Source organism: Gnatocerus cornutus, chromosome 3 (assembly GCF_029298725.1).
Source record: "Gnatocerus cornutus isolate USDA-ARS CGAHR chromosome 3, icGnaCorn1.1, whole genome shotgun sequence".
Classification (NCBI taxonomy): Eukaryota; Metazoa; Arthropoda; class Insecta; order Coleoptera; family Tenebrionidae; genus Gnatocerus; species Gnatocerus cornutus.
Window position 1 is genome coordinate 16,687,584 of NC_142235.1, and position 12,110 is coordinate 16,699,693.

General features: G+C 36.4%; 3 protein-coding genes across 3 annotated transcripts; 1 reads left to right on the plus strand and 2 right to left on the minus strand.

Moving 5' to 3' along the window:
• Positions 1-5,354: 5,354 nt before the first annotated feature.
• On the minus strand, positions 5,355-7,164 carry LOC148177615 (facilitated trehalose transporter Tret1-like; the record flags this gene model as incomplete). The annotated part of the gene is made up of 4 exons (XM_088033380.1): positions 5,355-6,468; positions 6,517-6,801; positions 6,852-6,984; positions 7,030-7,164. Coding segments are annotated over 4 exons (1,605 nt in total), but the record flags the coding sequence as incomplete, so codon positions are not given.
• Positions 7,165-8,931: 1,767 nt separating this feature from the next.
• Positions 8,932-10,821, minus strand: LOC148177616 (trehalose transporter 1-like protein). The gene is made up of 5 exons (XM_088032440.1): positions 10,666-10,821; positions 10,598-10,618; positions 10,457-10,553; positions 10,097-10,418; positions 8,932-10,050 (listed from the first exon to the last, which is right to left on the minus strand). Exons 1-5 carry the CDS (start codon positions 10,677-10,679, stop codon positions 8,936-8,938), a joined length of 1,569 nt encoding a protein of 522 aa, XP_087888566.1. The 5' UTR covers positions 10,680-10,821; the 3' UTR covers positions 8,932-8,935.
• Positions 10,822-10,984: 163 nt separating this feature from the next.
• On the plus strand, positions 10,985-11,875 carry LOC148177617 (uncharacterized). The gene is made up of 3 exons (XM_088032657.1): positions 10,985-11,398; positions 11,448-11,526; positions 11,571-11,875. The coding sequence occupies exons 1-3, from the start codon at positions 11,113-11,115 to the stop codon at positions 11,737-11,739; spliced, it is 534 nt and encodes a 177-aa protein (XP_087888783.1). The 5' UTR covers positions 10,985-11,112; the 3' UTR covers positions 11,740-11,875.
• Positions 11,876-12,110: the final 235 nt, after the last annotated feature.

Below are 12,110 nucleotides of genomic sequence, written 5' to 3' on the forward strand. Positions count from 1 at the left end.
ATCGTCAAGTTTTTAAAAACCGTACAAAAATTACAATTTCCGCTTTATTTCTTCAACAAGTGCTGGTGTTTTTCGACTTCCTTCTACTTTTATTGTTATCCTCAATTAAGTACTGGTCTGAACCTTTTTTCGCATTTTTGTGTTTTTGTCTTTTTCTGCTTCTTGGAAATTGTGTTTGTTATTCATGCTGAACATCTACTAGTTGTTTCTACAATTAAACAATTATAGGAATTGAAAGGAAACTATGGATTTCATACAGAATTGTCTTTCCTATGTCTATTTCAAATTCAGCGTTGATCCAGAAAAAGAAAAAATAAAAGGTACGTTTTTTGAGTTGCCGCAATTTTCTCATTGTCTTCTTTGTTTCACTTTTCTATTTTTCGTTGGGGACTGGTTTTCTACCTTGCGGAAATTTTCAGATGATCCTATGAGAACTGCCTGCATTCTAGGATACAAAATATTTCAATTAAAGTCCGTCAAACTACTGCTCAAGTATGCACTGTGCTTCTGTTTGTTGCTAATATTTTCCTGCATATTTTTTTTTGTGTGGTATCCAAACACTGCTAAATTTATGGATTATAGCGGACTGTTTCTCTTAATGCTATGGGTAAGAGTTTACATTGTTCATTTTACCTATTTAGTTTTCATTCTAGGCTATATTCTGCATTGCTGTGAGATTATTCAAAAATAATATTCTCGATGAAATGCAAGCTGGTTTCACATTTTGGTCCATTCATTGCACTGATGAGGCAACAAAAACAGAAATTATAAAGGAATCAAAACTAATTAACGCTTACGTGTTGGTAAATCTTCTAAGCGTTGTAGGTTTTTCAACTTTGTTAGCTATTCCCACTGAAAACGACTCCAAATACATTTTTCCAACACTTTTATGTGAATACTGGTTTGGCCAAAATCTTTTTTTAGCAATATTTATAAAGATTTCATTCTACATCCTTACTTTCCCATCAGTTTCCTATGGAAGTCTCACAGTGTATAGTGTCCACCAGATAAAATTTCAATTATACATGTTCAATAGAGTGATTGAAGAGCTTGATAAAGACATTGGAGACAACAAAAACATTTTTCTTTACACTGAGGAAGAACAAAATCTAATCGACATGAGACTGAAAAAGTTGATTGAAAGACATTGCGAGTTTCTGCAGTGGGTAATTTCAGCTCAAAACTACATTTTTTCGCTCCAAATTTTACTTTCAAGGTGGCAAAGAACATCCAGAAAGTTGATGGGTACTTACATTGCACTGTTTTGTATAGCAGGATGCGTCGGTGAAACTGGTTATGTTCTATTTTGTCTTCAGGTATAATTTTCTGCATTTTCTTATTTACCTAGTTTTGTTTTTATCTCCAGATTTTTAAAAAATTTTCCATTGTTTTACTCTGGCGTTGTGTTTTTTGCGGTCTTGGATCCGCTTTAACATTTTGGGGTATGATATCATCAGGACAGTATTTACGAGATGAGGTATAGTAAATCAATCAACATTTTTTTTTATCTGCGTTTTTAGTCGGATAGAATTTACACAACACTTATCAAAACAAATTGGTACTTATGGAATGCTAAGAATCGGAATCTGTTTTTAGTCATTTTAGGCAACACTTTGAATGGTATTGAGCTGAAATTTACTCAAGATATTGCAATAAATCATCGACAAGGAATGGCTGGCTGTAAGTTAAAATTTAATTTAAAGTGAAATTTATACTTTTTTTAGGTTTGTCGCGCAGTGTATTCAATCGCTTCAGTTTTTTACAAATTTAACTGAGCGTTTTTTAAAATCGCGCTCTTTATAAGTAGATAATTATAACTATGCAAACTTTGTTTTACATTCCATTTTGATACCACGTTTTTATTTTACTTGTTCCTTTTTTAATTGAATTTTATGTAAATATTTTATCAAACAAAAATGGTGGATGCGCCGGGCCAAATCGTTATTATTTATCATTGGTCTTTAAACAAATATTTGTCTCCATCATATAAACTTTAATTTAATCAGTTTAATTTTATTTAAAAAAGAAAAAGTAAAAATTATTCCCACTAAGAAATTTATGGGATCAATAAGTACAAGTAGCTTCTATGTATTGAACTGTAAAAAAAAAACGATCGTGTTTTATTAAACAGTTTTAGTAGTGTCTTGTGATCGAAAGAGAAACGTTTGTTTTTCAAAAAGTTTAATTTTCCATGACACAAATGACGTTTTATCATAACCCACAAACTTAAAATTAATTAATATTCGTTTATTGATTAGATCTTGATCAGATAACTGCTCAATTTAGTCTTACTGCTTTGTAGTTAAAAATCGATACCGATCAGTGTCCTTGTACCGGTTTTCTGTTGAATATTGTTTTAACCAGACGGAAAAAAAGTTCAAAATAAATGAATTATATACAGAGAAGCCTCTCTTATATTTATTTAAATATAAGCATTCACCAACAAGAAGAGGAAACTAAAGGCAAGTTTCGCTTCTCTTTTGACTTCTCACTGATTGAAAAAAAAACTGGTTCTACTTTCAGATGACCCCATCAGAACAGCGTACATTTTGGGATACAAATTCTTTCATTTGAAATGCGTTAAAGTACTCCTTAAATATGCACTCTGCTATTGTCTCTTGATAACATTTTCGAACATATTTTTCTTCGTGTGGCATCCAGACACGATCAAATTCCTGGACTACGGAGGAATATTCCTTCAGTTTCAATGGGTAATTCCTATTCCAGAGATAATAAAATTATCTTTTATTATTATTTTAGGCTACACTGTGCATTATTGTCATGATAATCGAAACTAATGTTCTCGATGAAGTTCAAGGTGTGATCACATTTTGGTCTCTCCACACTGATGAAGAAACGAAAACGAAAATCATGAAGGAATCAAAACTAATTAATGCTTCTGTGGTGGTAAATGTTCTCAGCGCTTTGGGTTATGCAACTGCGTTGGCTATTCCCATTGCAAATGACGCAAAACATATTTTTCCCATATTTTTATGTGAATACTGGTTTGGCCGATTTTTTTTTCTAACAAAATTTTTAGTGAAGATTTCGTACTACATTATTATTCCCCCTTCAATTTCTCAAGTAACTCAAGCAATGTACGCATGCCACCAAATGAAATTTCAGTTGTACATGTTCAACAAAGTGATCGAAAAGCTTGACATTGGAGGAAACGAAAAGATTTTTCTTTATACTAAAGAGGAGCAAAAACTAACCGAAATAAGACTAAAGGAATTGATAAAAAGACACGCTGAGTTTCTAAAATGGCAAAAAGCAACTTTAGAACAAATGGCTAATTACATAATACCATTTGTGATCGGCGGATGCGTCGGCGCAACTGGTTTTATTCTTCTTTGTCTTCAAGTATCATTTTCTGTGTTTTCTTCTTTTTTTAGTTTTGCACCTTTTTCTAGCTCATCGAAGAGTTTTCCTATGTATTACTATTTCGTTGTGCTTTTTGCGGAATTTCTGCAACTTTAATATCCTGTGGTCTTGTAACATCTGGACAATCTTTGAAAGATGAGGTAATTCAATAAAAAAAATCTTATTTTTGACTCTTTTTCTTTTAGTCTGATAGAATCTATTTAACACTTGTGCAAACAAACTGGTATTTGTGGAATTCTAGAAACCGGAAACTGTTTTTGGTATTTTTAGGCAACACTCTAAATGGTATTGAGTTGAAATTTACTCAAAATATTGCCATCAACCATCGACGAGGGATGATTGTAAGTTAAATTTATATAAAAATTATATTCATAGTATTTTTTTTTAGATTTGTCGCATGGTGTATTCTATGGTTTCAGTGTGTTACAATTTCCACTAACAGGAACTTCAAGAAACGTTTATAAACTCACTTTATATTAATAATGCAAAAGCACTTTGCTATTTACGGGGCTATTTCCCCGCCTCTCTTTTTCTGATTTAGATTTAACTGTATTAGTAACCGTCCTGTATAACATAAATAATAATGTTACATGTATACACATTTATTTATTACAATAGTTTGTTTAATCAATTATACTTTTTTGACCTTAACTAAAAATTGAATTTTCAGTTCTCAAATGGGGAGGAAAAATTACCGTCTTCTGACCGCTTTTATTTTTGTCCGTAGTAAGGTTGCGCCATCAATCGTTATTTTTTTAAATTACATCAAGATACCGGCATTACCCCCAATTTTATAATTATTTGAGTAAAATCAAATCGAGAAACTGCTGTAAAGTGCAACAAAGACGAGTTGAATTATTACAAATGAACATGTCTAGCAGTGCTGCTGCAACAACATTAATAAGCACATCAAATCTGATTCATACAAATGTAAAGCTACACATGCCGAAATTGCAAATGTAATTAAGGAAAATATAAACTTTTCTGAAAGATACATAAATATTTACAATTATATAGTAGTTATAAATCATTAAATCCATAAATCATAACTAAAGTTAATTAACTTGTAAATTTAATGACATCGCTTCACCGCCAAAAAGAGCCATTTTGCCCTCGCCTTTTTTCTGGTCTCGACTATCGCCTCGGTCCTTAAAAAAAAACATTTTTTGGTCTTGATACACAAATAACTATTTCAAGCGTCAAAAAATGGACAATTTTCTACCTTGATTGTCAAGGTAAAAGTTTATTTTTATGCTAAAGTTGATAGAGCACTTTGTACGATACTCGTACAAACAAACTAGTTTTTGTGGTTTTCTAAAAAACAACTGTTTTTGGTATTTTTAGGCAACACTCTGAATGGAATTGAGCTGAAATTTACTCAAAATATTGGAATTAACCATCGATTAAAGGTGATTGTAAGTTAAAATTTATTTTAATTTTAAATTGACATTTTTTTTAGTTTTGTCGTGCTGTTTATTCCAGCGTTTCCGTTTGTTACAATTTTAATTAAGCTATTTAAAAAGCATTTTTCCGTCTGTCTTATTTATTTACAAGCAAACGAACCATGTGAATTAAACCAAGGGCACTCAACTTTTTACACGGCTGCTCCCCCGCCTGTCTTACTTATATACAAGCAGACGAACCATGCGTATAAAACCAAGGGCACTCTACTTATTACACGGCTAATCCCTCGCCTGCCTAATTTATTTACAAGTATTGCCCATCCAAACTAAATGTGAATAAACAAACGGATGCGCACCAACAAATTTCAAATCACAAATCAATTTCAAGTCGCAAAAATGCAACTTTATTATGACTTCAAATTTCCTATTCTCGACGCCCATGGTAGCGACTATCCTTTTCTATGCGCGTGTTATCAAACCAACAACACATTTTTCATTTTCCACAAAAATGTGAGCGGAGGCGAGCGAAGCGAGCCATTGGTACTATATTAAATCCAATAAAATGTATTAATTTCAGATTTTATTCAAATTAAATTATTTTTTCAACATTCTAAATAAAAATCCTCTACCTAAACCTTCTCCAGCAGTTGTTCTTCGTGTTCCGCGGCCTTCACTATCTTCAGCGGTTTGCTTTGCGCGAAACTCTTCTCTTCTTTTTTCCCAATAAACATGATATTTCTTTCAAAGTACTCTTCAATCTCCGAAAGTTTTTTTCCCTGCGTTTCCGGCATGAACACGTACACGTAAATGGCACAAACCAGGGTTACCACCCCGAAAAAATACTGTACGCCGCAGATTCCCCCAAACCATTGATACATGTTTGGGTAGAGTTGCAACGACAAGAACATGAGGAAATTCGCGCAAACCAAGGAAATACTGTGGGCGACTCCTCGTATTTCCAAAGGAAAGACTTCTGCGGACATGGGGTAAGGGATTGGTATCACACCGATCATTGAAGTCACCACGAATAATAGTAAAAGTACCACTGGAATCCATGTGATAGTGGAGGTACCGGTTTTGATCCAGTACGTCCATAGTCCGGACAGGAAGATGGAGGCAGACATTCCGAAACAACTAACAAGCATCAGAGGTCTTCTGCTGAAAGTCTTCTGAACGTACGTGTTAATCATTGACATTACAAACCGTACGACTCCAATGAAGATCGAAGTGAGGTAAGGATTGTAAGTTGAACCGACTTCTTGGAAGAACGAGATGGAATAAAAGAGAAAAATGAAGATCCCAGAGAATTGTTGAAAGAAGAACAATCCAAAGAGGATCACCAGTGGTTTGTACCCCGTCGGTTTCATAAAAGCAAGAAGTTTGGCCTTGACTTGGTTCTCCGTCTTACTGTTGCGGATCATCTTCAATTCGTGTTCTTTCTGAAGAAGCGCCAGTTGCAACTCCGTGAAAGTCTGCGTCTTATTCTGAGGCTGCGGTTGGTACCGGTAGATCCAGTTTATCGATTTCTTTGCTTCTTCAATTCGGTTTTTGGAAATCAACCAAGCGGGACTTTCGGGGATGAAGAAGACTAAAGCTGAGGGGAGAAGTGTGACGGCGATGGTGAGCCACGCTACTTGTCTCCAGTGAAGGAACCAGCCCATGATGAAGGTCATTACCATTCCTACGTTAAAAAATTAGTACCATTAGTACCATCAAGACGATGACGTACCTAGAGAAGTCAGAGCCGGCGCTACAGAGATCAAAGACCCTCGCATGTCCTTCCTGGCAATCTCCGTCAAGTAGACAATAGCAGGACTGGAACCAAGACCTGAAGACAACCCCACAAGAGCTCGTCCCAAGATGAGAGTCGCGACGTTTTGAGAAAGAGCCATGAGAGTGCAGCCGGTGACTCCAGGAAGTGCCGCCAGAGCAAGAGTTTTAACACGCCCGAAGTGGTCCATGAGGACACCAACCATCAGACTTCCTGCAAGATTTGACAGCGCAGGAATGCTTGCTAAAAGTGTCTTATTACAAGAAACGAAATTCTCAGCTAGTTTGTTTTACCGATTAAAGAACCTTCATTTTTGCTGACTTCGAATTCCGGAGTCTCTTCCAATTGTGGCAGAAGAATAGCAGAGAAAGCTAAGGAGATTCCGATGGAGATGTGGTAACTTGTGACGAGAATTGCCGCCAAAATCTAAAAAAGTTGCTCTAGTTTGGGGGTTGAAAAAATGAGACTTACTTGTGGGGTGAGATTTTTCAGACTTCTTCTTTCGTAAACGCTGATGGAGTTGACACTGCCGAGGATGTGGTTGTACTTTTCGTTGGTCTTCTGCTGGGCCAGGAGCTGGCTTGAGTAGGTGGAACTAAAGAAAAAAAATTATGAAAAAATTAGAAGAAAAAAAATAAAAAAATACGAAATTCTAGTGTTTTTACTTTTGTGTTGGTAGCACTGCGAGATCGATGATTTTGACAATTTTGAGGTATAATAAGATACATGTCAAAAATAAATACGATAGAAAAATTAGCAAAATTTTGATTTTTTACAAATTTAAAACAATGTAAACCTACTTTGGTCGATATCTCGTTCATTTTTAAAGAAAAATTAAGTTATTACGGCTCATTTCAAGTAGAATTTTGCGCAAATTTGAAATACGAGCTCAAAATCAACGTACGGCAACAAATAACTAAGTTATCGTCAATTAAATTTTCCAAAATTTTAATTTTAATTTTTGAAATTTTTAAAGTTCTTTATCTCCAAAACTAAGATAGACAGAAAAACACCGTTTTCGCCATTGCTTTTCTCGCGTTTTTTTTGTTAAGAATCCGTTCACAAAAAACAAAATTCGTTGGCCACTTTTTTGGGAAAAAATCGAACTCAAATGTTAAAAATTTTTAAATTTTTGGTATTTGGATCGCCACTCAAAAACTATTTAATTTACCGATCTGAAATTTAGTCAGTTGATAGATCTCAAGCTGCCCTTTTGACTGATGTAAACTTAAAGATATTAAGATTAATTTTTGCTTCGGAAAAAGCTTGTTAAAAGTGACTCCAAAAAGCGTGAGAACTTAAGTTGGTCAATATCTCGTTTATTTGTGAAGCAAACTTAAGTTATTTGTTTAACGCAGAATTTCACGAAAAATTCAAAACTGTGTTAAGTTTTCTTGCACTCCTGAATATTTAGTGCTCCATATCTCCGGAACCACGACAGATAATGATAATAAATGCGGTCTTCGCCATCGTTTTTCCAGCCCTTTTTTTTACTTAAGATCAATTTTCAAATATCTAAAATTCAATTTTCTTCAATTTTTTGAAAAAAAAAAATTGACTTAAACAATAAAAATATTTAATTTTTGGTTTTTTGACCACCACTCAAAAACTGTTTGACCTACCAATCCCAGATTTGGTCTGTTGATAGATCACAATTTGCTCTTTTGATTGATGTGTATCTCAAAATCATTAAACGTAATTTTCACGCAAAATCCCAAATTTTTCACGTACGTCAAAAAAGTATCGGAATATTCTTTGCTCCATATTTCCGTAACTACACACAGATAGAAAGATGAGGTTTGTGCCATCGTTTTTCTCGCATTTTGAAAAACTATCTGTCTTTTTGGAACTCTTTCGTTTTTTAACAGTTTAAGCGGTTTCTTTCTCTGAGTCTAGCTACGTCAAAAAGATAAAGATAAGCATGAACGGGATATTAGATAAGATAAAAGAAATAAAAGATTTTCTTAATCTTAAAATAATAATATTTTTAATTAATTTCTTCGCACAATTTTATTAATTAATTTTTATTTTAACCTCCGAAATCAATCGAAATATTGAAGACTACCTATTTCTTTTATTTGTTAAAATCAACAAGTTTTGTAACAAACACAAACTTAATTTAATTCGTACTTACTGTAAAGTGAAGCAGCTGGCACTACAAATTAATTAATTAAATTAATTAAAAATTATGATTACTAATTTTTCACTTTGCGCTTACCTCAAGGGATCCATCACAATTTTTTCACTCCCAACAAGGTCACCACGCGCACCACTCACTAACCAAACAATTAAATCAGAAAAATTTCGAGTACTTCGATAATTTTCCAGTACTCGAACTACATACTTGCACTGACATTGAATAAAGCGCCGATAAATTCTAAACTTGATTTATTGATTTGTCATGTTCATTTTCACTCCTTGAAAGTGTGACAGTCTTCTTCTTCTTTCCAATGTACAGAGTGTTACTCTTAAAATAGTCTTCAATCTCCGACAACTTCTTCCGATGCGTCTCTGGTAGAAACACGAAAGTGTAAATCACCGCAGCAAAAGACACTCCGGAGAAGAACCACTGGATACCCGCAGAGCCCCCGAGGGCTTCCTCCATACTGAGGTAGTTCTGCACAGCGAAGAACATCATGAGATTGACTATGCTAGTGGTGATGCTGTGAGCCAAACCGCGAATTTTAAGAGGAAAAAGTTCCGCCGTCATCGTCCATGGGATTGTTAACAATCCGACCATTGACGCCACCACGTAGAAGAGGAGGAAGACAACGGGAACCCATGAGAGAGTCGTGGTACCGTCTTTTATCCACTGGGTGAAGAACCCGGAGATCAGAGTACTGATTCCCATCCCCAACGCGCTGATCATAATGAGAATTCTTCGGTTGAAGTACTTCAACAGCCACGTGTTGAGGAAGGACATGATCAATCGGATGACCCCAATCCAAATTGAAGCGACGTACGGGTTGAACGAACTACCAACAGACGCGAAGAACGTAACCGAATAGAAGAGGAAGATGTAGATTCCGGAAAACTGCTGGAAGAAGAAGATCCCGGAAAGAATCAGAAGCGGCTTGTATCCCGTCGGTTTGAGGAACTCCTTCAACACGTTGCTTCCGGACTTCTTCGCTTCGAGTTTCTTCTGTTTGTCTTCCATGATGATGAGGTTAAGAGTGAGTTCGGAGAAACTAGAGTCGTCGATGGGGGGTTGGTGCTTGTGCAACCAAGACAGAGCTTGGCGAGCTTCTTCAATGCGGTTCTTGGACACCAACCACACGGGGCTCTCCGGAATACAAAACAACAGAAGGAAGGGGATGATGATGTAGATATTGCAGAGCCAGGCGAGGAGGCGCCAGTCCATCAACCACCCCTTGAGGTACCCGATGACCATCCCAAAAGACACGTAGGTGGGGCCCAGGATTATCAACGACCCCCGCATGTCTTTTCTTGCGATTTCTGTTATGTACACCACCGCTGGGTTCGTGGCCATTGCTGAAACAACTCGTAAATTAAGAGATTGGTTTTTGGTGGTACTAACTCGACGAAAATCCCGCGAGTACCCGCCCAGCTAACAACATAGAAATGTTAGAAGACATCGCTATCATAATCCATCCCGCGACTGCCGGTCCCATCGACAACTTCAACGTGTTGATCCTCCCAACTTTGTCCATAAGATACCCAGAGACCATCGACCCCACTGGCGCTAGCAAAGGTACCACACTAGCCACCCATGCCAGTTGCCCCTTGGTGGCCACAAGATCGCTGTCTTCCCGTTCCAACTGAGGGATCAAAATTGCAGAATACGCCAAAGCTATCCCCACAGCTATATGACTGGCTGTAGACACCGCCGCGGCTAAAACCTACTTCAGTTAGGTAGTACCGGTAAAAGGAGACTTACCTGTGGTAACAAGTTCTTGAAATTTCGAGTTTCATACCGACTGAGAGACTTGGTGCTGGCAGTCGCGGCGTCCAGAACATCGCGATCTTGGTGCGCGCTGAGAAAACCCGCTAAGACGTGCAAAAAAGAGGTGGTACTTACCTCAAGTTAAAATTGCTGGCGCTGTAAGAAAAAAGTTAAAAAAATTGGGGGAATTCGTGCGATCTCACCTGATCGGATCCATGGTGGAGAATAAGAGTTTTGAAATCTCGAGCACTTACGTAACTGTGTGATCATTCTGACAGTAGAGTTGTCAAGATTAGATTTTGATTGATTGATAAAATGTCTGAGACCGGTCCTGTTTGAATCACGCGCGCGGAGGCAACACGTTGTGCATCTCCGGATTCCACTAGACTTGCAAATATTAAAATTACCTAATTATCAAAGATCTCAGTTGGAAACTGTTTATTGAGTGTCAAAATATGCAAATAATGCTAATTGAAAAAAATTAGTGGCTGTTTTTTTTAATTTTTGCCGACACAACTTCGGTGGAATCTCAAACGTCACTTTGACATCTCCTGTCATAACATAACCTATGAATTCCGCACTTAAAATACAGTTTTTTAGGGCGTTTTCCCGCTTGATTTAGGTTTCCTTCAATCTATTTCGCCACAGAAATGGTTTTTGTTAAAACAGAACCGACCAGTGACGACGAGGTGTACGTTCTTGAAGATGACATCAAAATTGAAGAAACGTCGTTGTTGGACCCCGAAACGACGTACCCGTTTAGTGTTATTATTGAACAAACGTTTTCGATTTGTTCTACGTGTAAATCCGCCTTTCAGCGCAAGACAGCCCCGAAATTCATAAGTGAAGCTGACATCTCCAGGTGCAATAGGTGCATTTTACATAGTAAATTAAACGAGGCGTTTACGCAGATGTGGAACAATAAAAGGATCAAAAGTAGGGAAAATCATGGAAATAGAGGCTCAAATAATCGTTTTCTTTTCAGAAAACCCGAATTTGTCAAGAAGTAAAAAGAAAAGCGGTACCAGAAAAGTGGTACTTGGCACCTGTGCACCTTCAGAGAGGTATTTCAGTTGGTTGCACTGCTTAAATAATCATTTTTTTGTAGCATTTCAATTAATAAATTAATGTTTGTATGTGCCAATTGCAAGAATAAGTTTGAAAGAAAAGACAGTTCTGTGCTGAAAGAGGCTTCTGACAGGTACAGGTGCAACAAGTGCATTCTGCATTCGCGCATAAGCAAAGCCGTGAAACTGCACAGGAGGATAATAAAATAATTTTTTCTAACGTGGAAAGGAGGCCTTATAATTTAGTGTGGGTTGGCAGCCCTGTTTGACATTTGGAACTGTCAAATGCGAAGTACATTAACACACCCCAGTGGCGCTCGAGCGTACATGTTTAAATAAATGCTTTTGTTTTCATCCTGTGTGTTTTCTTCTTTTAAAGTCTTTATACAAGGCGTTTATAAATGTTTCTAGCATCAAGAGTGGCTTTGAAATGTGAAAGAAATTTGCCGCTCATTTCGAATGTGGGTTCAGATTTTTCAACTGACATTTGTAGTTAACCTCAATTATGGAGCAAAGTACATAACTTCTGAAAAAAAAACTATTCTATTTGTGGTTTGAAACCTAAAAATCATAAATTGGGA